Source organism: Numida meleagris, unplaced genomic scaffold, assembly GCF_002078875.1.
Source record: "Numida meleagris isolate 19003 breed g44 Domestic line unplaced genomic scaffold, NumMel1.0 unplaced_Scaffold193, whole genome shotgun sequence".
NCBI lineage: Eukaryota > Metazoa > Chordata > Aves > Galliformes > Numididae > Numida > Numida meleagris.
In genome coordinates this window covers 337,695-364,268 of record NW_018363728.1, presented here as the reverse complement: position 1 = coordinate 364,268, position 26,574 = coordinate 337,695, and the positions used below count along the sequence as shown (strand labels likewise).

The window sequence follows — 26,574 nt, the reverse complement described above, 5'->3', positions numbered from 1 at the left end:
ACAATCTGGTATTGCCATTGCTGGATTCTTGGGGTCCTGTGTCATTGCATGTTGGGAAGGGAGCTTTTGTCTGCCCTTAGCAGTGTCTAAGAGATGTACAAGATTTCTTTATTCGTAATGTCCCTGGCTTGTTGGCTCACTAACCTTTCAAGAGGAATACATAAAATGATTATATATTTAAAGTTTGCATAAGGGCATTCTCATTCCGACATTTACTTAGCATATGGAATGATATGGAGATAGTTTCTGGGGAAAAAAAAAGTAAACATTAAATTTCTGATCTGAGATGACACATGCTGAAGCTTTTGAAAGACTGAGCCTTCTCGTGGGAAGCAGAAAAAGCGATTGTGTGGTATGGCTTGGGGCAATGTTACAGCTCCTCTGAATAGGTTGATGAACTAGTTAATAGCTCTTCATTAGACTTAGTTTTTCCTAAAAGGTAAAATGTCATCACTGGTAGGAACTGTGGATGAAATGGTTAAAATATGAACAGCCTGGTACCTTACCTTACTTAAAAATTAAATCATACTTTTCTGAAATTTGGTAAGGGAAAGAAAAAATCTGTATTTTTAAAATCTGACATAGGATATTTTCCTTTAATGCACGGAGGAAACTACTCTTTTGGAAGCAAGAAGTGGCAATGACAGTTGTAGTTTTCTGTAAACATCTTTACAGGTATCAGAGTGAATCAATGGAACTGACACATTGGTTACAATCTGCAAAAGAGCGACTTGAGTTCTGGAGCCAGCAATCTCTGACAGTTCCTCAGGAACTGGAAACTGTCCGAGACCACCTGAATTCCTTTTTGGTAAGTCATTAATAGACCTAGGACAGAATTTTCCCTCAGATTACAAATTAACAGCTTAGCAATCATATGGTTCTACTTTTTCTTATTGCAGAAGAAGAGCATGCAAAAAAAAGAAATTACTTCTTCAGGTGATTTTTCCTTCCAAAAGCTGATGTGTTTGCACATTCAGAACTGAACTATTTTTATGGTTGAAAACAGTTTTTGTTTTCTCTTTGTGTGAAGTATAGCTGGTGAACACTAATAGAAAGACTGTATTTTTAAAGAGAAATGAAGATATTCTTAGCTTTCTGAGATTTAAGATTTAAGTACAGGTAGTTGCTTATTTCCACAAAAATGATTCTGCTTATAGGAGTTTTCGAAAGAAGTGGATGCTAAATCGTCACAGAAATCTTCTGTCCTGAGTACTGGGAACCAGCTCCTCAGGCTGAAGAAGGTAGATACAGCAGCATTGCGTGCAGGATTGTCCCAGATTGACAGTCGGTGGACGGAGCTGCTCACACAAATCCCAGCAGTACAAGAGAAATTGCACCAGGTAAGAAAAAACAATGAAGGCCTTCTATATTCCAGAAAATTCAAACTGTACAGTTGGTTCCTTCTCTGAGAGTTGGTTGCTTCCTGATTGTCCTTATCCATTTGAGAAAATGTAGGAACAACATTATCTCCACTTTACAGTGGAAAAGCCTACACTCATGTCCATATCCTATTTCCCCATACTGCCTAGCACTAATTGATGCTAATTTCAAACTTTCCCAGTTGCATTTGTTAAATTTTAAGTGACAAGCAGGTAAGCTTTTTTAAAAATGTTGGTGTACTGTTTGGAAAAAAACTGCTGCCTCCTGTCAGCTTGTTTTCTTCAGAAGATGGTTTTGTTCAAGATGTAGAGAGTTGGTCCAAGACTGTGGAAGAAAAAGTCAAAATGGAATCTTTAGGTTTGTCCAGTTTCTTTGAATAATGAAGAATGGAAATAAGAAGCCTTTAATATAACATTTTCTTATAAAGAGGCATGAACTATACATTATATCTTCCATTGAGATGAGAGCTTTCAGTTGGTTTTTTTTTTTTTTTTTGCTTCATTCTTTTATGAATTTCAGTAATAAGTTTGAGGTGTAGAATAATGGTAAAAAAGCAAGAAAAAGAATATGTACTATGGTAGTGCAAAGCAAGGAATTCTTGTCAATTTTCTTCACAGCTTATATTTTAATTCTATTATCTCTACAGCTGCAGATGGACAAAATTCCTTCTCGCCATGCTATCACTGAAGTTATGAGCTGGATTTCCCTGATGGAAAATGTTATTCATAAAGATGAGGAGAGTATAAAAAATGTAGTAGGACAAAAGGTCATTCAGGACTATGTCCAAAAATACAAGGTATAGAATGGAAATATTACAGATTTTCTTTTCAAATTATCTCTATTAAATATGCATACATATGTGAAGTATAACTGACTTAAGTTTTAAAAAAAAATACATTGTGGAATTGTTAGAATTGTACACTGATTAGAATGGAGTAACATTTAATATAGTGGAAAAGAAACCAAAATTAATTTTACTCTGCTGTTTAGTTATGGCAGGAATTTAATTTTTAATATACTTACCTTAATTTCCAGGTAATCAAAAGCAATATGCACATTATTAGATGTAGTTTTCATCCAAAACCAAAATGCACTTTGCGAATAAGATTTCACAAGTTTTCTGCATAGCCTGTTCTTGAATGGTTGGTGTGCAGTGCTTTACAGATTAATCAATTCATCAATATCTGCGGTGAAAATGAAAGATGGTATATCTTGAGCTAACTATTAAAGAGAGTAAATAAAGTATAAGCTTTAACCAGATCAGTAATACTCCTGTAATAGATCTGCACCCAGGGACTCTATTGTCACTGTCAGAACAGTTTTATTCTTTTGAAGAATATTCACTATGATTCCAGATGTCTGTAGAAGTTACATGAAACATGAATAATTCACATTCAGTCCTCACAAGTGTTTTAAAAGGTTGCTTTACTTCTTGGTTATTCTTCTCTGTTTATAAGAATACTCTCTGTAATACCTCTTGGTGGAGCAAATAAAGTTGAGACAAAGTGAAGTGAACAAAACTAATAAGCACACATTTTTTTGCTTAAATCTGATCCTTGAGACCAGTATCGGTAAGATTGCTGTTGTTTTTGCTCACATGTTCATTTTCTTTGGGAGAAAACAAGCAATTTCTTTATTCCCAAGGCAGTGTACTGCTATTTTAGTTATAAATATTTAGAAAATAAGTATCAGTGTTTTTAATTGCTGTTCAAATGCTGGAAAAAAAAACTTAAGCAAAATTGTAGTAGGGATGTAATTTGTAAACGTTTTTCTCCTCTGTTCTGAAGGATACTAAGAAATGATTACATCTTTTAAATTATTATTTCTTTCTTTTCTAGGGTTTCAAGATAGATTTAAATTGCAAACAATTGACGGTAGACTTTGTGAACCAATCTGTGCTACAAATTAGCAGCCAAGATGTTGAAAGTAAACGTAGTGACAAAACTGATTTTGCAGAACAGCTCGGAGCAATGAATAGACGTTGGCAGATCCTACAAGGCTTGGTAACAGAAAAGGTAAAGAAAACTTCAGCTGCTCTGTTGTGAACTTCAAAAATGCATGCAAATATGAGGTAGTAATGGCTATTAGCTTCTGCAGGTTGTCTAGTCCAACCTTCTACTCAAACAGAGCTAACTTTACAGTTGGATGAGATTGCACAGGGACTTGCTTTCACAACTTCTGAAAATAGACGAGGATGGATTTTCCACAAGCTATCTGGGCAACCTGTTCCTATACTTAAACACTGTCTCCTATCTCTGTGGGGGACAGGTGTTTGCCTTATGCCCAATCAGAATTTCTGTTCTTTCAACTTGAGTCTGTTTATTCTCTTTTCACTGTGCACCTCGAAGAAGAGTTTACCTCCATCTTCTCTATAGTCATAAGGAGTAGAAGAGTGCAACGAGACTCTTTCTTAACCTTCTTTTCCCCAGGCTAAATGAAGTGAGCCTCTTCCTATAAGTAGTGTACTCCAGCTCCCTAACTACTTTAGTGCCTCTTCACAATTTGTCGATTGAGAGGGCCCAAAATGTGTCATAAGAGTCAAGGAGAAGGGAATAATCTATTTTCTTGACTCGCTGGGTACACGAGAGTGTAGTAGTCTAGCCCAGGATGTAGTTAGCCTTCATCAGTAATGGCCTGCAATGCTGCTTTATTGCTTGAGTTCAAATTATCATTCATGATAGTCCCTTTTTAGCAAAGTTGCTTTCAGCCAGCGTGCATGTTACTTTGTCTGAGACGAAGGACTTTACATTTATCTTTTCTGAATTTCTTGAGGATTCACAAGCATATTCCTCCATCTTGTTGAGCTTTCTCTGAATAGCAGCTCTGCTCTCCAGCATATCAACCACTTCTTCCAAATCAGTATCATCTGTGAACCTGGTAAGAGTACAGTTCATCATGTTGTTCGGTTTATCAATTAAGATATTAAGCAATATCAAACTTAAGACTCTGGCAGTCTTGTAAGAGGCTGCCAGATAGACATTGAAAATGTTTACCTCTGACCTTTAAAACATTGCTAAAGACAGGCTGAACAGTATCTAGTACTCTCTATTTGCTGTTCATATCATCATGGAAGGCAATCAGTTATTTCAGGCTCAGTTTGCTCTTGGTAAGACTACATTTGTTGCTACTTATTCTTCATGCAGGTGGAAATGGTCTATTACAGAATTTTCAGTATAGCCTCTTTCCATTCACCAGAAACTTCCTCCAGCTGCCATGACCTTTTGAAAGTGATAGCAGCCTTGCAATGACATTGGCATCCTTGTACACATTGTCTTTTTCTGTGGACTTTTGTACATACGGCTTATTTAAGTAGCCCTTAATTCAGATAGCTCCTCTATCATAGGTAGCACCTCAGTCTGCCTGTCCTGATTATATCAATATTCCATATCATGACATCATGCGACAGGCTGTTGGATGCAGAGGCACAGTGCACTGTGGAGCTCCGCTTCTTGTTTTTTTGGCAGTCTCACGTGAGTTCTGACTCTCCAAGATGAAGATACACTGAGATGTACTACATTTCCCAAGAGCATCCATATGATCTCTGATTCCAGGTGACAAGGATGAGGGGTTTCCAGGTTCCAGCAGTGCAGCGAGCAGTGCAGTCCTAGCCTTCCTCTCTCTCATTTGAGTTATTAAGTCTCTTTCTTATTATTATCTTACGTTCTTTTACCATTTGTAGTAAATTTGTTGTCTCTCCTTATCTTAATTGGGTTGTTTTTCTTTCCTTCTCCCCCAAAAGGGGAGAAAGGGGCCCTCTTGCCATGCTTGGAACTGTGACACTACCAAAGGACCTGGGAGGCATGAGAAGGAGACCTTGGCAGTATAATCAGAGTGAAGAAGGCACTATGTAGCTCAGACTGTTCTGTGGTTTTATATTAGATGCTGATGTATTTATAAAGATTAACAGGAAAGGTTCTGTCCTTCACTAGCTAGCTCCAGCTACAATTTTGCTTTCCTGACACCAGCCCTGCACAGCCAGGCATCCATATCATGCACATGCCTTTTTCCTTTTTAGGTCAGTAAGAAGGTCTCAGTTCTGCCCAAATGTCCAAACTATGCAACCCTGTCTCCTTGTAGCCTAGGATTTATCTTTTTGTGACTTGAGGAGGTTGTCCTTGAAGATCATCTGTCTTCTCCTTTGCCCTTCTGTAGTGCCTCCCATGGGATCATGTTTACTTGAACAAACCAAAGTCTGTTCTACCAAGCTATTCTAAGGATCTTTAGTCTACTACTTGCTTTCCTTACTTCACTCTCAATTGTCTTATGGTATTCTTTATGTCAATACAGCCAAGTTCAAATTCTGCTTTTTTTATTTAGCTGTTTTATATTTTCTTTCAAATAATAATCTACTATCTAATTGTCCATTGAATAACACCTGGATCAGAAGAATCAGAGTGACTTTAAAGCAGTCAGTTGCCAAAGGTGGTAATATAAATTGTCATCTGTATCACAATTATAAGCAAGAAATATAAAATGTATTTTTACATACTTAGTTTTGTCTGGGGAGTCTTGAGGTATATAACCTCTGAAAGTATTCAATTTCATAAATTTTTCTGCCAAAGTGTTAGCTCTTTTCCATGCATCATGATTTTTGAATAAGTTATCTATGTAGAATTATTCCTGGATGAAAAAGATTTTTTTTCTTTTAATTAAGAACTCTTTTACAAACAGCAAATATATTTCTATTTGAAAACATATAGTGTTTTTAAATTCTGAAAGCATTACTAAATTCTGAGAAGGAACTGGTCATCATTGATTTTTACCAATTTATTTAACTGATCCAGAATTAGAGGTAATTGTATGAGGAAGTATGCACTCATATTTCTTTGCAGATCCAGATGTTGGAAAGTCTGCAGGAATCCTGGACAGAATATGAAAATAATGTGCAGTGCCTAAAATCTTGGTTTGAAACCCAAGAGAAGAAGCTGAAAAAACAACAGAGAATTGGAGACCAGGCTTCAGTACAAAATGCTTTGAAAGATTGTCAGGTAAAGTTCCATCCTAAATAACAATATTCTCATTCCAGCAGTTGGAAACAAGAATTAATAAAGCCCTGTGGTATTTGTATACCAGTGAAGTCAGTGGCCAAATTTCTCTTAACTTCAAGAGAGAGAGATTTTTTTCCTAAGGTGCAAGCACTAAGGAAAGGAAGAAAGAGCATTAATATCTGTCTCAAAGATGTTTAAAAGTAACCGAAGTTATTACTCTTTTGACACTCAGTATTAAAGTGTAGACATTTCCAAATATGTGAGTCTTACTGAACTTAACAGACTGTTAAAGGAAAATTTTCACATTCCTCTTTGGCCAGTCATTTGGAACTTGACGTAACAAACACCATGCTTGACTATTTAGAAACTTGTCTTTTCTGCCTCACCACTACTTCTCCTCTGCTGCTCCATTTCTTCTATTTTTTCCCCCTTGTACTCTTTTTTCTTCAGGACTACTCAAAGAAAGATGCAAGAGTGGTATATTTTTCTTTTCAAAATATGTTAGGAATCACGCATATTCAAATATTCAGCTATTCAGAAAAGAGAACAACGTTGGACTCATTTCACTGACAAAAGAATGAGGAGTAATCTTGAGTAGAATTGGCAAAGATTGTATGAGGCAAAGCTCAGCTATACGTAATATACATCAGTTCATAACCATCTCTGTTTTTCATGCAAAATTTATACAAGACTGCACGACAGTGAATAGGGAGATGCAGTGGACTCTCAGCATCTGACTAGGAATAGCACATACTTAAATAATCAGAAGCTTGTTTCTGGAGCTGCCAGACTAGCGTTTATTGTAAATTCACCAGTGTATTAAGCACACATTTGATTTTGTAAAGGCAAATAATAGTTTAGGTCAGATATGTTAGAAGTCAAACTTTTATTTTTTCCAAAGTTCTTAACTCAGATTTTCAAGCTGGATCCAATGCCTGCTTTCAGTTAAAAGTGTCTTTATGGTTTCAGCACAGTAAGCTCATACAACTGAACCAAGTGTAATTTACTGCAGCCTGCCAGAATTGGCAAGTTATGCTTGGCTGTAGTTCAAAGCTGAATCTAATTTATCACCTCTTTGATTTCTTTTGGTCAGCGAAGTTAGCAAACGTGCTTAGGTAGTCAGTTACGAATGGCAGGACTTTGATCATCAGAGAAACAAATTGTTTTAGAAACAACAGTACCAGACACTCCCAAGTATCAGGTTCAACTAGTACAAAAGCTCCAGCTTATTGATTAAGCAATATTAGTTGCTGCTTAGTGTAATAAAATAATGAGTGGCACCTTTATTTTTCATCACAGATCAGAAACAGTAATGAATCCTTAATTTTTTCATGACTTTAAAATGATTTGGTAGATATCTTTTTTCACAGAGAACCAGAAATATTTGCTGCTATGGATGTTTGAAGCTTTTGCCCATTTTGCATTCTGAATTTTGAAGTAATCTTGTTCAAACTAAATTGCTCTTGTTTCTGCTTGCTGAAAAGCCAAACACTACTGGCAACTGAGAAGCGTTTACTAAAAACAAAACAAAAAAAAATAGTAACAATTTTTAAAAAGTGTTATTCAAGGCTGTAATCTGAAACACAAGGTCATTGCTACAAGTTATAAACAAAAAAAAAGTTGAAATAATACAGAAAAAAAGTGAAAGAATGAACAGTACAGCAAAAATGTTCTCACATATATGACTTAGAATGTATGTAGACAAAAGCATATTTTCTGTGTGCGGGAATAAATTCTGTTAATAACAAATGTTGGCAATTAAGAAAATTTCTGCATTCTGTTGCTTGTTGTCATTGGCTGGAATACAATGAACTTATCATCTAGAAAAGGGGAAGGCTTACTGTCCTCAGACAAGGGGCTTTGCTGGGACCTGGCAAAAGAATAAAGATTCCTTCTTGTGTAGGGAGACACAGCAAATTGACATCTTTCTCTAGGAAGTCATTTTGTCCTTTTCTTTGGGTGGCAAAGTTGAGTTTTTCCAGAACCTTGAGCCAACTTGGGATTAATTAAAAAGTCATCTGTGTTCTGGGACAAACTAAGACACACAATTTTCCCATGTGTTCAAAGTGCTAACCTATTTTTAATGAAGTTTGGACTCTGTCATGAGAGCAGATGGTCACAGCAGAAGTTTAATGTAGAGAGTATGGTTTTATTTAAATTAAAGACATGCAGCTGTGGTCTAAAGGGACCTTAAAATATTCAGTAAAATTGCTGATGAGTTATGATTTTCCTGAGAATAAAATGAACAAACAAAAAAGTATGTAAGTGTTCCTTTCCTATTTTTAATGTACAATGTACTGAAGAGCATATGACTGTCTTTTCTGTCCTAAGTCATTGTCTACCCAAGTATAGAAAAAAAATTCTCAGATGTCGCCTTTTTCTTTTAAGGAATTAGAAGAATCAATAAGAACAAAGGAAAAAGAATTAGAAAACATAGAACGAAGTGGTCTGTCTTTGATACAAAACAAGAAGGAAGAAGCCTCTTCTGCTGTTTTGAATACGCTGCAAGAAATCAACCATTCCTGGGCTAACTTGGATCACATGGTAAAACAGTAATCAAAAGACTTAAGAAATCAGAGCATGTAAGAGAGGGATAAGTAGAAGTTTGCAGCTCATGTATTTCTTTTGTGTTGTAGAAGAAGAGATTATAAATTGTGTCTGTGTTTTCATCCATCTCCAAGCTTGTGCATATACTCCACATAGGATGGATATAATATTTACTATTTCAAGGATAGTTTACATTCTTAAAATTGAAGCTTTTAGATGCCTCTTGATATTTAGTAGAAAAGGACCAAACGTAAGTAACTACCGTTACAAGCACAAGTAAGGCTGAGTGAGGAGATCAGTACTAATTGTCATCGTCCAAAGCTTGATAACAGCATCCCATGTTCTTAGGAAGAATACAGTGCATTAAAGACAGACTGTCTACTGACTTTCATAGGCTGACTTGCCTGCCTTAGGGAGTCAAGAAATTCACCTTGAACCTACTTTGAAGCAAGGTGAAATGGATTTCATATCTTTTGAATCCCTGCCATCCTGCTCTTCTGTGACTTGATTCTATAAAGCAAAATTTACTACATAAAAACCCAGTGCAAGCCCAGCTGGTGGAAGTGCAAAATGTTCTCTCTGCAACAGGTGTAAGTTTAGGCATGAAGAACAAGTAGTATCTGAGATCAAATGGAAGGAAATGATTTAAACAAAGGCAAATCACTTTTATGTTGCTCATTTACCTTTTTTTTCCTCCTTCCCTCCTCCCAGGTTAGCCAACTAAAGATATTGTTGCAGTCTGTTCTTGATCAGTGGAGCATTTACAAAGTAGCTTATGAAGAACTGAATAGTTACCTGATGGAAGCCAGATATTCTTTGTCCCGCTTTTATCTTCTTACTGGTTCTTTGGAAGCTGTGAAAGTCCAAGTTAATAACCTACAGGTAAAAAGGAATACCATACCTCTTCACATACTAAGGATGGATTTAAGGATGAATGTTGTCCTCATTTTATGGATGCAGATAAATATACATTTTAGTTGATGGGTTATAGAAGTGCCTGCATACCGACACGTTGAAAACATATGACATTTAGAGGACACTTTATCAAATGGCCATTGCTTTTTTTCATTTTTCTAAATAAATAAAGTGGTGATAGTTGTTTTCTTAGTACATCGTTGCTGTTGTTGCTTACACTTTGAGCTATAAATGTTCCAAATGCTGAAACTCCTTTTATAAAGTTATGTTGATGGATCTAGTTTACATAGACCAAGCTTTTGCTTAAAAGAAAAGTGTTGTCAGCTTTCAAAAACGTCAAAAGTAATTCTGCGAAGATTTCCAGATTTTTAAAGTGACAAGAACTTGCACTGATAATATTTACTAGCAAATTTAAGTTTGCATTATCATTTAAATATTTTGTGTGATTGGAAGATCGAACTTTCTAAACCAAGATTTAAAGAACATCTGTTAACACACTTTACAGCCAATCCTCTATGTTTTTTTTTTTTTTTTTTTTTTTGCTTATCAGAGAGGAGTCACCAAAAAAAAAAAATTAGTGCAAAAAATCACTTTTTAATTTTTAAGATATTGGATTTACCAATTAAGTCAAAGACCTGTAACCTTATTTTCAGAATAAACCTTTTTTTTTATGCAGTTAATTTTTCATCTAATTCTAGACAGGAAATGTGATTTAATTTAACATTGTACACCAGTTTACTTTATTTCTGAAGGAGTTCCATGCTCTTATGCAGTCTGTGCAAAAGTATTTGCTTAGAATAATTTCTTCTATAAGATTTTTAATTTTTTAGAATATTTGGGTAAAAAATGTAATTTTTGCTACACATCACTATTGGGTTAGATAGAACTAAAAACAGTCTTTACATTAAACAACTTTCTGGTTAGATGAAATACAAGACATCTAGTTTTGCCTTCATAACCTGTATACTGCAGTTGATACATAACATTTTGAAGCATTTCCACATCATACATCATTTGAAATCATTCCTGTTAACTTATTTTTCTATTTTAGAGCCTACAAGATGAATTGGAAAAACAAGAAAATAGCTTACAGAAATTTGGTTCCGTGACCAATCAGCTGTTGAAAGAATGTCACCCACCAGTGACTGAAACACTTACCAACACTCTGAAAGAAGTGAATATGAGGTGGAAAACATACGTTTTTGTTAACTGTACTTGTCAGATTCATTTACTCAGTTTTCAATCTTTTTTTTGTTGTTGTTCCTTTATATTTTATGCATTTTTTTAAATTTTATTTCTTGTTGTTGTTCTTCCTTTTGCTAGAGAAGAACTGTCTCATTTTACTACTAATAACAAATGCAACAAATCCTTTAGCAAGTGATTTGGACATTGCTGTCAGTACCTTTGCTCTGTGCATGGCTGCAGTCAAATCAGCAACAAGGAGAAATCCCGTGCTTGAAAATAATATCATACTTAATGTTTTGAAAGTCTATGACAAGTTTGATTTGCTGTGCATATCAATTTCTCTAGGTTTCTGCTTACAATTTCTAGTTGTAGGAATAGCATGACAGACTCTCCTTTATAAGATTTAAGTTTTTGCCAGTAGCATGGAAACACCTTTCCCAACTTTGAATCCAGACGAGAACCAGTCTGAAGATTTACTCAGAGGAGCTACAGAAAATGAATTTCAAGATTAAAAACTGTTTTGGTGGGAAAACTGTTGAGTTTGGGTTTAGGTGTTGGTTTTTTTTGTTGTTGTTTTTGAAAAACACAGTCATGCCAGATTTCCTTTGGTTCATCCTGTACTAGAAATTGGAATTGTGGAGAAAAGATACTGTAAGATTTAATGGTACCGGTAGCAATGATTGAAAAAAATTTCACTTTACTAATTTTGTTATCTACAATTGAAAATACTGTGATTTCCCTTAGTAATTAAATAATGAGAAAATTTGACAAAAAAATTACATTTGAGAAAGTAACTGTTTAAGAGTGGCATTAGAGCCAATAATTCAAAGAGGAACTAGAATAGGGTTTTATGAATTTAAAGACTCTATGAGGGTTTGGAATGAAACTGCAGCAGAATATATGGCTTCATATTTACACCTGGTTTGGGCCTCTCAAGCCCTTGATGGAATCTGGTGCTTGCAGTTCATGGCTGCCCATGACCTGCTTTGGACTACAAACCAAACTGTGCTAAGTGAAAATAGCAGGAGATTCACTTCAGAAAGTGCCCTCAGTCTTTGACCTCAAACATTAATATGCAGCATCAGACCTAGTGTGACATGCCAGAACATCATATCAACATATGTCTTTGATTACTTTTTTTGTCCCTAGTGCCTGAATCTTGATTATTACCAAATTTCTCAAAAGCTGCAAAACTCAGGAAACAGCAGTAAGGAAGTGGGGCAGGTATATGTGGACTACTTCGCTTGGGTCATTTATCCAATCTCTTCAACAGATGGAACAACCTTATGCAGGAAATTGCAGAGCGACTACGTTCCAGTAAGGGTCTCCTTCAGCTGTGGCAGAGGTACAAGGACTGTTACCAGCAGTGCTCTTCTACAGTCCGTCTACGGGAAGACCAGACCAATGAACTGTTGAAGACTGCCACCAGTAAAGACATTGCTGATGATGAAGTAACAGCCTGGATTCAGGACTGCAATGTATGTTTACTTAAGCTTGACACTTTTTCACATCTCTGTGAGCTAAAGTTGAAACAGTTACTAAACAATGTAGTTGGTGTATTGGAAGCTTGCAGACTGACTTTTTTGCTGAAGGATTTCAGGGGTGCAAGAGAGACAGCTTTACCTCTGCTGCCCAAATCTCTATTCCTTGCTGCTTTGTTGTTTCAGAATCTTTTTCTAAAGTCATCTCTCTGCAGAAGATGGATAAATTCTGTCGTGTATTCAGTCTTAATCCCCACTTATCAAAGGTTTTTTTGCTTTAGCGAGAATCTCTACCAAATCCACTGCGTTTCTTACTGTAGCCAGAAACATAGGATCCTTTGTCGATATTTCCACTAGTCTAATCAAGGCTAATCACTTTTACTGAATGAATGAATGAATTCTGAGTGAATGAACGAATTTTCTGAATGAAAAGAGAGAGTGTGTTTTCTGGATGTCACTGACATTCTTCCTTGGTATTCTTCCATTTTCAAAACCATGTCTCAGAGCAGTAAGGTAGTTTACCTCCTATCTGTGGTTACATACATTTTGATGTGTTTGAGTTAAGTTAATTTTAAATGTTATCTATAAGAAAATTAAAATGGTATTTGTCTTAGGGTAAGGAAAATAATTGCAAGGAGAAAAATTAACCCATTAATGAGTATTTTGAACATTTACTGCCATAATCTGCTGGACTGGCAATTCAGATTGTTCAGTCTGATATTTACTTTATGTCATGATGTCACATTTTTTATCCATTACATTACACAATTTACAAAAGTTAATATTTAATCTTTCCTGGTAATTCTTAACAGAATAAAAAGGGATGCCTAGTCAGACCTCAGTTGATTCGCAGTGAGAATTGCTACTGCTTAGGACCAGCATATCAGTAAATCCAAAGTAATTTTTTCAACAAGTGTTGCCTCATCAGTAACTCTGGCTTACTCAATGACTTTTCTGCTCTTCTGCACATACATAATTCAAGAATTTTTATTTTGCTTATTTTCTTTGTATGCAGAGTATCAGTGGACATGTTGAAATACAGTAGTAAATGTAAATTCTTCATGTAGAGATGGTGCTTATTCATTTTGTTTCTTGAAGGGGGAATGGCATGAACTAAGTGTCAGGTTAACTATTCATATCTTTATTCAATGTGTTGACACAGGATCTACTTGCTGATATAAAGACAGCACAGGATTCACTGATAGTTCTTCAGGAACTGGGAGAGGAGTTAAAAAGCCGGGTGGAGGCCTCAGCAGCAGCAGCTATACAGTCTGATCAGTTGTCTCTGAACCAGAATCTGTCAGCGCTAGAGCAAGCTCTCTGCAAGCAACAAACTGTACTTCAGGTATGCAGAGAGTGTTTTCAATTCCTGCATCTGATCATCCTGTTGTTCCTGAAAACACATAGATTTCCCAAAACTACCTGGGAAAAGAGAGTAATGTTACCTGTTCATCTGCATTTTCCGGTCTTCCCTGGAAGCCAAAGCAGAAAGTAGAAAATATGCTGAAGTACGATACAGAGACCTTGTAAGAAGGTCCACATTCTGGGAAGAGGATAGCAGACCTCACAGGGGAACGTGTATCTGGAATGCCAAAGGCAACATTCTTTGTGAAGACAGTAATAGTGCTAATGTCTGGATCTACAGCTATTGCTTCCTCAGAGGCAGCCTGTCTTCCCAGCTTGTTCTTTAGTGGTAAAACAAAGGAGGAGAGATTTGGAACAACTATGGAGCACTGATTCCTGTTAGCATTGGTGACCATACTGGCACCTACCATTTGTCTCAAAGCCTTTACATTGTTGCCAATTGCTTGTGTCACTTAGCACTGAAGTGCAAAAAAGGAGTGGCAGAATGTGTTCTGTATAGGGAGGTATATGGGAGAGAAAGGAATAAGGCAGTGGCTTCTGTTTGGGTGACTGTGGATTTGTGAAGAAATTCAGTGTTGTCTAGAATGTGCCCATTAATGTAAGGAAAAAAAAAAAAGAGAGATTTTTTTTCTTTTGAAATTTCATTAACAGAAACTCATGGTTCTCTTTGTTCATGAAGTAAATTAAATTGAGGAAGTAGCTTTATAAAAGGAAGTTAGAGAAGGTTATCTGTCTTAGAATAAGGAAGTCTTTGTACTGAAATGCTGCCTTTTTGCAATGATCAAAAATCTCATTTTCTCACCTGGTGCAGACATTACAGCAAAGACCTTATGATAAAATAATAATAATTTTTAAAAAACATTAAATCTACATCCGTAAGCCAAGCTACAGTTGCACTTGCTCTTAGCCTTTGTAGCTGTAAATAGCTATATATAGCTGTATATATAGCTATATATACTTCTCATTATATTATAGTGTAAATATATAACTATATATATAATATATAAATATAAATAATAACTATATAGCTATAATGAGAATAATCAGGAGCATAACAGCTATCTGGATGATATGTAGCTTAAGTCACTAAATCCTGGGTCATTTTTGATTGAAGGCTGGAGTATTGGACTATCAAACATTTGCTAAGAACCTGCAAGACCTTGAGGCCTGGGTAAGAGAAGCAGAAGCAAAACTGAAAGGACAGGATCCTGGTCACACATCTGATCTCTCAGCAATAAAGAGTAGGATGGAGGAGCTCAAAGTGAGTAACAAATGAGAAATTGTTCTTTTATGTTAGCCTAATTAATTTGGACATAGTATGTACAAATATCGTGTGTACATTCTGTACATATTAAGGAACTGTCACTCATGCAAAGTAAGACTGAGGAATTTGAAGTTTGGCAGCCAGGGAGTGACTGTCTGTGCTATTCTGCCTCTGAGTAAATAAGAAAAGGAAAAGAAAACTGTTTATATTAAAATGAATATGAAATGAAAACGGGAGTGGAAATGTTAGTATTTATCTATTCATTTTTGTTATCATGTTATACTGAAGTATAATGAAACATTCATACTGTGTACAGTGTTTTACAGATATAAGCTCTTACACTCTTTGTCTTTTGGCATTTTTTTTTCTTCTTTCCAAGGCTCTGAGAGGAAGTTGATAGCTTTTGCCACTTAGCTGTTTTTTTTTTCATTTTTATCTTCAATTACTTTTCTTTCACAAGTAGCTAAATATACATGTTATCCCACTTTTGGCATGCTACTAAACGTACATTTTTCAAAATTAATGATCTGGATATTTCTGTACAGCAAAACATTTATTTATTTATTTATTCAAAGAGTGAATAAATTCAATGTGGATTTGCCAGCCTAGCATTCAGGTTAAGAAATAAGGAGAAAAGCTTGCTTCAGGCACTGTCCTACTTTTGCATTTGTGAGACATGTGTTCTGAATTCAGCACTATATGTAACCAAAATTTGAGTTTACTTCTCTGTTCCTGTTTAAGCGTGAACTTAAGTCTTCTGAACGGAGACTAAGGAGGCAGAAAACTGGAAATGAAATTTTTCCCTGGCATAGGAATGGCTTGCTGCTTGGTGGCAACCAAGGCCGTTCCAAATTTATTGGAGTGCTAGCTCAGTCTATAGTAGTGTAACTATCAGTCCTCCTTGTTATCTCTTATTGCTTGTTGCAGAGTCAGATGTTGAAGTTCAGCAGCATGGCCCCAGATTTGGACCGTCTTAATGAGCTGGGTTACAGGCTTCCTCTGAATGATAAAGAAATCAAAAGAATCCAGAACCTGAACAGACAGTGGTCTCTGATCTCATCTCAGACTACAGAGAGATTCAGGTGGGAATAGCTAAAGATTGTTGTATAGTTTTCTTAGATTACAATAGCTATAAAGTGTTTTTTTTTTATTAGTCAAAGCTCCTCCCCTTTGTATACTTAAGAGTAAAGAGTGAAGCAAATGAGTTGTGATGGGTTTGCCACAAATTAGAATTTGACATGAGGAAGAATATATATATATATGTATATTTAGTGTTATCTAAATAAGTAAAATGATGCAACTGAATGGGAAAAAGCAACACTATCTGATTAGAATTTCTGCTTGAAAATTCAATGCAAGACTCAATTCTGTGTGTGAGAGCAGGAGACCTTACCTGGATTCATCTTTCTTTTTTCCAGTAAGCTGCAGTCTTTCTTGCTGCAGCAGCAGACCTTCTTGGAGAAATGTGAAACTTGGATGGATTTATTAGTTCAGACTGAGCAGAAGCTGGCAGCAGAGATTTCAGGAAACTACCAGAGTCTTTTAGAGCAACAGAGAGCACATGAGGCAAGTCATCATGTGTATTTATGCATTATTGTAACTATGTATCGTATATCAATATTCAATTTATACATGACTGGAACAGACATTCTTTTGTGGAGTAACATAATAAGTTTTGAATTACATTGCTTGCATCTTTTGAATATATCTTAATTTAAAAACAACAGAATGCAAATATGTCAGTGTTACCCAGTTAGGAGGAGGGAGGGCTTGATTTTCTGTCTGCCTTTTTTGTACAATATATTGCTGTGTCTCTAAGCGCTTGTCCCCTGTACATGGTATGCTTCAGATCAGTTTGTACCAGAGGAATCAGTGCTTTCTCATAAGACCTAACTATCCTCTCACACTTTGACCTTTTGTCTTCAGTCCTGCTTGGAGATCTCTGTTCTTTCATTTTATTCTGTTTTTGTTCATTTGCCATTTTACCAACATGTGCAGCATCTGAAAAGCACGTTTCTATCAAAAGCTGAATTATGTAACTCATCATTCTGCTTCCATTTGTGTTCCTTTTGGTAGCATTTCCTTGGTTCTCTTGGAGAACAAAATGATTTGATCTTTGCTCTGTGCTGGAGTCATTTGTTTGCAGACTTTTTACAACAAATTAGGAACTAGCTCAGCTTTTGCTGCAGATAAAATAGAAGGATGCCTTTCAGATTCTTTGGTGAAGTCAAGTGATGCACATTTTTTCTCCACCCACATTGTTACTGCCAAGAATCCTAGTAAAGACCAAGTAAGACTAATCAGTTTTCATACCAAAGCTCCCATGTGGCCAATGAGAGTTTCATTTCCCACAATTTTTCAGCTGACCTACCAAGATACTCAGGAATGATCACAGAGGAGTCATGTCCTTTTACCCCTTGTGTCTTATATCTGACAGCATAGTGTTTGGATGGGTGTTTGATAGGCGTTCACAATCTTTTTTGCTTACTTCAGTATACATTTGCTTTAGCATTTAACTGCATTTGCTTTTGCAAATCTTATCCATTTCATCTCAGTGCCACCAGCGTTAACTGGTCAGAGAATCTTTGTAATCTGTGATATCTCAGCTTTTTGAGTTTTAAATGTTCAGAAATTGATAATTTTTTATTGTTGTTTTGTTCAGTCACAGCTATAATTTATGAAAGGAGTTAGCAGGGGTCTCTTTGCATGAAATTACACATACCTTGAGATCTCATTGTAATTCTCCCCTAAAACCTGATTCTGCTTCAAGTAACTGAAGCAGTTCACTCAGATGAGTGTTACTCAGGCACTCTGTAAAAGTTTTATTTCTTTTAGCTGTATAAAGTCATCTTTCAGAATTTAGAGAATGAATATCTGCTACATTTCATCAACAAAAATGTTGAAAAATGTAAAATTTTTTAACCCAAAGCTTTTTAACATTTTACATAATCTAAATGTATTCAGTGGTCAATGTTCTTTGCAGTGTCTTCTGATGCTCATGAAGAAATTGCTTTCCAAATCTCACAGCTGAAAGAGTTTCAAATCTAAATTCCTTTAGATGATTTTCCAGATTGTTTTGCTGTGTTTTCTCAAAGACAATGAGAAAATACTGTTTCCACATGTATTCCCAGAATAGATGTTGGGATGCATCCAGTTCTGTTACCAGCTTTCCAGTGCTGACTCTTAATTTTGCTAATATTTATTTGAATAGGACTACAGCTTACAATTATTTAGAAATAACTTCCTACTGAAATTTACAAACCATCAATATGGGCATGATGCCTTTTCCAAATATCATGAGCTAACACTGGCATCTGCATCGGATAACTCTTTCAGGACAACCATGTAGTCATTCTTACGCAATTGTCCAGATATCCATCTACAAACCTGGTACATCACTTGGGGCTCTCACACAGTGTTAATGCACTGAGACAAGCTGGTGAAGAAAGAGAGAGTTGCTTGCCTATACATTTTCAGATTTTTTTCCGCTCAGTGTACAGACATTGTGTATTCCAGTATCTACCCTCCTTTCCTGATTCTTTGAATTCCTATTTCTGTATTGATAGTGATCTATATAGGAGAAGAAATTGGGGTGGCAAGTGGTCCCACATAACAGAATATCTCTCTTATATGCTGAGACTGTTAATGTGCATGCGCAGAACAAGTAGATTTTGAGAGGAATGGCTCTGATTTGGCGTAGGACTTGAGTACATCCTCTGTAAGCAGAGTTCCTCATGTTTGATAACCTTTTATTTCATCTGTCATCTCAAAATAAAAAATATAAAATATTTTATAAAAATTGTATTAAAAGTCTGTTTCACCAACCTGCAGGCATTAATTAAATTTAACAAAGGACAGTGTTAGAATACTCTTAAACTTGTGAGAAAATAAGATGTGCTTTTGTGTTCATGCAATAGATGCTCTGTATAGATACTCTTGTAAATTATAATACTGATGTCACAGTTGTGCTCGGAGATACAATTTTAGCTTTCATTGATATTATATTATTAGCTTTTTAAACAACTTTTAAAAATCTCAAAGAATTAATAATAATTACTAGAAGCAGTAAGTAATTCCATCCTTGTCTCTTGTACAACAGTTATTCCAGGCAGAGATGTTCAGCCGCCAGCAGATTTTGCATTCAATCATCTCTGATGGGCAGCACCTCCTAGAACAAGGACAAGTAGATGACAGGTAGACATTCTTGTGTTGTTGCCGCTGCTGGCTGTGTGAAGTAATACTTAAAATGTCGGGAGATTTCTGAACAGAGAATGTTGCAAAAGATGTTGGCATTCAGATCATGCTCTTCTGAAGCAGACTTTATTATCAATGTGGTTAATTAATGTGCTATTAATCAGATTTTAAATAAGACTCTTCTTTAGGATGCCATGGGGTAGGTGTGTTTGCATTTAGGAATGCAGCAGCCTTGAGGCTACTTCTCTGACAAAAATTTGTGTTGTATTGTCAAATAAATCGCATATGTCTATTCTGATGGAATATCAAAACACCTTTCACCAAAAGACCCAGCAGTAATTGATTTACAGTGAGCTACACTCACTTTGTGACAGCTGGGGATATACCACAGCGAAGATCACCTGAAGCATAAATGTAATGGAATAGGAATTCATTCCTGTCTCAGAGATTTTGTTTTAAATAACTCTGATCAAGTGAATGGAAATCAGTGGAACGCCACTGTCTTAACACTTGTGCATATGTATTGGCTTTGCTAAGGGTATCGTTGTTTTAGTATAAGAAGTTGGGAGTGGAAGGGGAGGTTGTGAGAATATTGGTAATCCTTTGTATATCTTACACCTGCTTTGAGCTAGCTCAGGGTAAATCATGAAATCTTCATTATTTGCCATGAATTCGGATAATTCAAACTAGCAAGAACTAGGTTTTCTTTGCAAGGAAAAGAGTTCTGATTTTTTTGTTTAAGTCTTGATAATTGGATCCCTTAGATTGTCCACATACATGATCTGTGGAGTTCTCATCCTCAGTCAACTGTCATGAGAGTTCAGTGCTTTTCTTGTAGTGCTTAATAATTAGCAGCCAAAGAAATCTCACATTCCCTCCTCTGCAGTTTATTTCAGCAAATAAATAGACCAAAGTATGAAAGCTACTGCAGATTTTTATGTATTAATTCCCAATAGGGACGAATTTAATCTGAAGCTGACACTTCTGAGTAATCAATGGCAAGGAGTAATTCGTCGGGCACAGCAGAGGAGAGGGATCATTGACAGCCAGATCCACCAGTGGCAGCGCTATAGGGAGATGGCAGAGAAACTACGCAAGTGGCTGGTGGAAGCGTCCTGTCAGCCAGTGAGTGCTCTGGGAAATGCTCCTATCCCATTGCAGCAAGCCAGAGCACTGCTGGATGAAGTGCAGGTATGTGCGGTGTATTTGAAGTGGAAAAAACATACTTTTTTATTGTTAACCACCTTCATTATTTAAAAAGTTCTTAAAAGTTTCAGACTGTCTGCTTTACAGAAAGCAACATTAGGTATCAGTTGTTCTTTGAAATTGGCATGGCCTCAGAAACAACGTTTTGATGGAAGGGGACTTAAAGAATATGCAATGGCAAATTTAACAAATTCCCTCAACGCTTGAGCCTTGCTTGTTTCTGGTTTTGCTTTGTGACTACCCTCATACTGAAGCTGTCTTGAAAAAAAAACCACAATGTCTGATTTGAGGAGTGTTTTCTAGCTAACAAAAAAGGATACCTTGAATGTTTGATGTGATCTTTGTGTGAGGCTAACAGTATCTATTTAGCAGCTTGGTGTCTTCAAGCTTTTTTAACTGGAAGATATTGTATAATAATAAGCTTAAAAGAATAATGAGTTTTCAAAGAGCTGTTTTTCCTCAAGATCAATTGAGATACTGCTATCAATGAGATGAAAAAGAATTCTTCCATGTCTTTAACTCCTTGGAGAAATTTTCTGATGATCTACTGCAGTAAATGATTGCAAAATAAAAGTTAGGGTAAAGCATTTGAGCTGTATACCCTGCTTAAGTCAAGATGTGCAATCAAATAAAAGCTAATTAGTCAAATATGGGCTTAAGGATGAGTTGTAATTAATTACTCATTACAATTAAAAAGACAAAGTTGACAGGAAGTTGTTTATATTTGCAGCTTAAAGAGAAAGTTCTCCTAAGACAGCAAGGGAGTTATATCCTGGCTGTGGAAGCTGGGAAGCAATTGCTGCTCTCTGCTGACAGTGAAGCTGAGGCAACCCTACAGGCAGAGCTTACAGAAATTCAGGAGCAGTGGAATAAAGTTAGTACCCAACTGGAAGAACAGAAGAAACAGGTTGCTTTATTACTGAAAGTAAGTATATTGCTTTTTCTGTACTTTTCACCAAGTTCACTGTTTCTGATTGTGAACAATGATGAAGAAAAGTTTTCTCAAGGGATGAGTACAAATACAGGAGTTGCATGTATGTTATATAAGCTCATCATTTCACTACCTCTGATTTTAAAATATTTAAAATTAGAAGAAGTAACATTTTGCTGTAGGCTTATATGTTTCTCGATATCTTTTAATTGATATTTCCACATCCATCAGTGCTAATAAAGGATATTCCTACCAGTTCTATTTTCAGCATAAAGCAATTATGTTCTTTATTTTGCACAATATTTAGCCTTTATACGTATGATATTGAAAACTGTCTTATTCTCTCAGATGACGTTATCAATATCTACATAGCCAGTTTGTGTTTCCTTCGTATGTCTTGAGTGTTTGCTGTCTTAAGTAATACACTCAGAAGAGGGAGACTTGAACTTCTTTTTAATGTAAGCGGTCTTCAGAATGCCTTCTGACCTCACTTCACATACAAAAGACAATTGACTGGGATTTAAATTTGTTCTGATTGTTTTTCCTTTTTACTTATTTCATATGAAACAATGAAAATTGAACTTGTGTGTATTAACAGAATAAGGCAAGTGCTTTTAGAAGATTTTCAGAAGTCTAATAGAATTACAAACATGTTAGTTTTGTTTGTAAGAAGCAAAGTGATGCAAGAAAATTAAATATTATTTTGGAAAAGTTCCATTAAGTATATATTTTTTTTCCAGTGTCAAGCCTTGTTCCTTCTACTTCCGGTTGTAGTTGGGAAATTGCATCAGAAAATTTGTCATGAAATCTTATATCTATGGAAATGAAAACTGTGGTATTTTGTCCCAGTGAAAATATAGAACTTGATGCTTGGAGGGAAGGAAGCAGGGAAATAACCACACAAACTGCACAAATCATCCAATAGATATATAACCTTCATTGCACAATGCTACTGTGGTCTTAGAAACATGAATTTTTATTAACCTTCTGACAAGATGAGAAGCACAACCACATATTTTGAAAGAGTATTTCTTGCATTAAGAACATCACAGCCTTTTTGTCATGTAAGGGCATATTAATTCTCAAGGAGTGAATAAAGAAGACACAGAAGACAGGGTTCTTTTGAAAGACCTGTTAGTTGTAATTCATGAAGAAGAAGATGATCATGAAATACTGGCATAAACTTTAAAAATGCAAAGAGAAATATACAAAAATGAAGGTAGAAGCAGAATATCTTTCAAAAGACAATGAGTTAAAATAAATTCTACAATTTTCTAGTATCATACAGCCAATATTATTAAGATTTGACTGGCTTATTACAGATTTTTGTGTGAATACCTTTTCGATAGGCTTTAACAAGCAGTTGAGACAAATGAAGTCATGATGTCACATGACGGTAGGATTGGCTATTGCATAGAACACAATTAAAATTTTGGAAAGTATACAAACACTAAAGCTGGATTTATCTGCTAGGATCATCAGTTAAATAAGGTATTGCAGGTACTTCAGTCTGACCTGAATTCACAATACTCCAGGTTTTTTTTCCTGAATCTTGATGCACCAGGCATTCAGGAAAGGAAGTGGAAAATCATTTGGGGAGTTAAAGGCATTTCTGAAAGGATGGAGTTGGAATTAGACAATATTACAATAACAGGAGGCTTTGACTTCTACATTTCTTCTTGAAGAAACCAACAGAAAACAAAACAAAAATAACCTAAAAAAAATTATAATCCTGTTGTACATATGAGCCTAGTTTTAAGACTCTGGGTATTATTTAAAGGAGAATTTCGGTACATGTTAATATTTTGGGAATGTTTTCACAGTTTATATTGGTTGATTTGACTAGCCACTAAGTACAATAAGTATAATCTAGGTCTGAACTGAAGTCTAATAAGCATTCTGCCCTCAGGACTGGGAAAAATCTGAAAAGGGAATAGTAGACTCCCTGGAGAAGCTAAGATCATTCAAAAAAAAGCTTTCTCAGCCTTTGCCAGAACACCATGATGAGCTGAATGCAGAACAGATTCGTTGCAAGGTAAAGTGCTTCTCTGTTGACTATTGCCTCATCTCAGGATACTTTTGTGCAGCGACATCTTCCATTGATAACAGGCTTTACATTAATGACTGTGCAAAGCAGCCAAGTATCACTGTGACAAGCTAAGAAGCTATCCTTGTAGCATTTGGACAGTATAAATACTGCAGGGTATTAATAGAAAAGTGTAGGTTGGGAGGCTGTAGAGAGGTTGTATATAGAAAAGATCAGAAAGATTAGAATAAAGTCTGAAAAGTATTGTAGAAATACTGAATACTGGTAAGTTTTTATAATATAAATTCTTGTTTCAAATTTAAGCTCATGGTATCCAAACAGTTATTTTAGTGCCGCTTATTTGAGGTGAGATTACCGCTGAGGATCTTATATAAATGTGATACAACTTGAAAGCATTTTCCCTATAGAGAACTCCCAAAAACTTTTGAACTTTAGAGAGATTTCAGTGCTAATTTAGTTTGTGAATACTTGATACAAGGCTCATGTATCATCATCTATTGGGGTTGAAAATATCGGTACATATGAAGTTGGTATTTTCTTTTTTCTTTTAAACAAGGCTGAAGCAGTCCTCTTGAAATAGCAGATCTGCTCGGATATGACTTTAATTCTCTGAGATAAAAATGTTCATCTTTGTACTTGTCCCTTTTGCTTACGCACTTCTTTTAAGGAATTAGAGAATGCTGTTGAAGGATGGACAGATGACCTTGCACACCTCTCTCTGCTGAAGGAGTCCTTGTCTACATATATCAGTGCAGATGATATTTCAGTCCTCAGTGAGCGCATAGAACTTCTGCACAGACAATGGGAGGAGCTGTGCCATCAGGCAAGTATAATATATATAATTAATTATAAAGAATTATGTAAGTATATATAATTGATATGAGCATGCAAACTAAAAAGGTGTTAGAGGAACAATTGAATGCAAGTGGAAGCTTTTAGAAAATATACATGTAGGAACAGGTGAAATTCAAATTTGAACACTTGAATCAGATTTGACATCCATTGAAATGTTTCCTTTAGTTATTGCTTAGATTTTCAGGTTTCTTGAACTTTGCCTTTGAGATCATATTTAAAACTTAAGAAAAAAAAAAGTCATACTATGTGGTATGGGACTGCAGCATGGGGCAAACAGGCATAATACAGTTAACTACACTGTTGTGGAGGAGGAGCTGTGCTCAGAAATGTTGTCCACTCCCCACTCAGCATTTCTCTCATACCTTCAGTTCTGCTGATGGTTTCTACCTCTTCAGATGTTAGTGTCAGCATTTCCCTAATTCCAAGGGTGACTTGCTTGGCTGTGAAGCGAGCTGAAGAGAATTTTTTGATTTTGCAAGGACATCATGCTAGTAGTGTATTTCTTGCATCCTTTTTCACTTAGAGATTTGACTCCCTCATCCAGTTTTTCAGATTATCCTAATGTTATCCCTGTAGTTCAGTGGAGATTGCTGTGCACACGTCTGGAGCTAGCTTGGAAATAGTTACCTTACATAAACTTTCCGGGAAGTCTTCAAAAACATCCCCAAAATAGGAAAAATGCTTCTCAGTTAACAGTGAGAAACTTCTTATTATTTCATTTGAACGAGCCAACACAGATATATCTAAACTATTGTGTAGTCATTGAATGTATAACTATATTTAAGGAAGGATTTGAGTAAAGAAGTTTTATTTTAGTTTTGCACATATTGAGTGCTACAGGATGTAACCTAGCGCAATAGTGTTCAACCATTGCTTATTTCCGGAAATCCGCCATCAAGTTTAGAACCACAGAAAGGAAATGTTGTGATCACGTATGCTACTGTTAAACCTAACGTGGTAGTCAGTGAACACAGCAATCACTTTTGGTTATGAAAGAGTAGATGCAGTCTTCATCTTTTCAGATGAAATGCTTGCATAATGTCAGAAACAACTTAGAGTAGAATGAGGAAATAAGTTCAGATATCTGAAACTGCAGATATGACTTTGCTGTTCACCCTCTGCTACCCCTTTGATTTCAAATTCCATCTTCATCCGTCAAGGACGGACTATTATTCATAGTCTGAGGTGATAATGCCACTATAGAAATTTCTTAAACATTGTAGTGCTCTTCGTCCTTCTTCATTAATTACAGCATTTGACTGTTTTTTTTTTTTTTTTTAATGTTTATTACCTAAGCCCCTCTGAATCTCTGAAGGTAACATCAAGATTCAGGAGAAATAGTCATCTATGGAATGAGTGTATTGGGACTCAAGTAGAAAACTACTTCTGCAAAAAATATTTATAGAAAAAAAGTACATCTTTGATTTTGCTTTGCACTTATGCACAAATTCTGTAGATTAACCTTTACTATATGTGTATTTTTTTTTGCTTTGATCAAGCATTTATACCTTCCTTTTTATTTAATCTCTTAGACTAAAAAGAAACTATTAGCATCCTTTATAGCTTGTGTAAGTTAGCCAAAATTGTAAAAAAAAAAAAAAAAAAAAAAAAGTGTTATTTTTTGCTCTTCTAGTGAAACCTTAAAGACACTATGAAACAATATATAGAGATGATACTGAGCCTAATACTTGGATGCCTTCCTTTATGCAATAGAATGGCAAGAGTCCAGAGAATAACACTTACCTCTAAACTGTCAAAGAGTCATGCAAAGTTTTTGCAGTACAAATCCACTTTGTTGTAATGGAAATAAGCACCTACCATTCATCTGCAGATCCAGAGGTGTTCACATTGAGGCACAAAGTGCTTCAACCGTCTCTTAAATTCATTTACTTTTTTATTCTTATTTACTCTTCCTAAATGTTTTAAGGTCTCCTTACGTCGACAGCAAGTTAGTGAGAAACTGAATGAGTGGGCTGTCTTCAGCGAGAAGAACAAGGAACTTTGTGAGTGGCTGACACAAATGGAAAGTAAAGTTTCTCAAAATGGTGACATCGTCATAGAAGAAATGATCGAGAAACTTAGAAAGGTATAGTGCAGTGCATGTCCACTTACATATTTTTCTTTTACTCTTTGCATGTTTTGTGTTGCAAAGAGGATACTGAATTAGCTTAAATCAAGATTTTACCTGACATGGATGTTTATAGGTTCCAGTGAGG

The 26,574-nt window shown here is 35.7% G+C and overlaps 1 protein-coding gene and 1 long non-coding RNA gene across 13 annotated transcripts in view; one reads left to right on the top strand and one right to left on the bottom strand.

The window, feature by feature from the left end:
* Window positions 1-26,574, top strand: part of SYNE1 (spectrin repeat containing nuclear envelope protein 1) — a 286,948-nt gene that overhangs the window by 223,286 nt on the left and 37,088 nt on the right. For all 12 annotated transcript variants that reach the window (XR_002433840.1, XR_002433841.1, XM_021382260.1 and 9 more), the window contains 19 exons: window positions 676-808; window positions 1,158-1,340; window positions 2,027-2,176; window positions 3,219-3,395; window positions 6,213-6,368; window positions 8,757-8,912; window positions 9,627-9,797; window positions 10,882-11,015; window positions 12,289-12,493; window positions 13,659-13,841; window positions 14,976-15,122; window positions 16,053-16,207; window positions 16,544-16,691; window positions 19,225-19,319; window positions 20,276-20,510; window positions 21,256-21,450; window positions 23,366-23,491; window positions 24,171-24,326; window positions 26,286-26,444. Coding sequence is in view for 10 of the 12 variants with exons in the window: in XM_021382260.1 (XP_021237935.1) it covers window positions 676-808; window positions 1,158-1,340; window positions 2,027-2,176; window positions 3,219-3,395; window positions 6,213-6,368; window positions 8,757-8,912; window positions 9,627-9,797; window positions 10,882-11,015; window positions 12,289-12,493; window positions 13,659-13,841; window positions 14,976-15,122; window positions 16,053-16,207; window positions 16,544-16,691; window positions 19,225-19,319; window positions 20,276-20,510; window positions 21,256-21,450; window positions 23,366-23,491; window positions 24,171-24,326; window positions 26,286-26,444 (3,064 nt within the window). In the remaining 2 variants the exon portion in view is untranslated. The remainder of the gene's footprint in view (window positions 1-675; window positions 809-1,157; window positions 1,341-2,026; window positions 2,177-3,218; window positions 3,396-6,212; window positions 6,369-8,756; window positions 8,913-9,626; window positions 9,798-10,881; window positions 11,016-12,288; window positions 12,494-13,658; window positions 13,842-14,975; window positions 15,123-16,052; window positions 16,208-16,543; window positions 16,692-19,224; window positions 19,320-20,275; window positions 20,511-21,255; window positions 21,451-23,365; window positions 23,492-24,170; window positions 24,327-26,285; window positions 26,445-26,574) is intronic.
* On the bottom strand, window positions 1,347-26,292 carry LOC110390771. Its single transcript, XR_002433844.1, has 3 exons — window positions 26,177-26,292; window positions 2,404-2,564; window positions 1,347-1,704 (listed from the first exon to the last, which is right to left on the bottom strand). It is a non-coding gene; the product is annotated as an uncharacterized LOC110390771 (long non-coding RNA).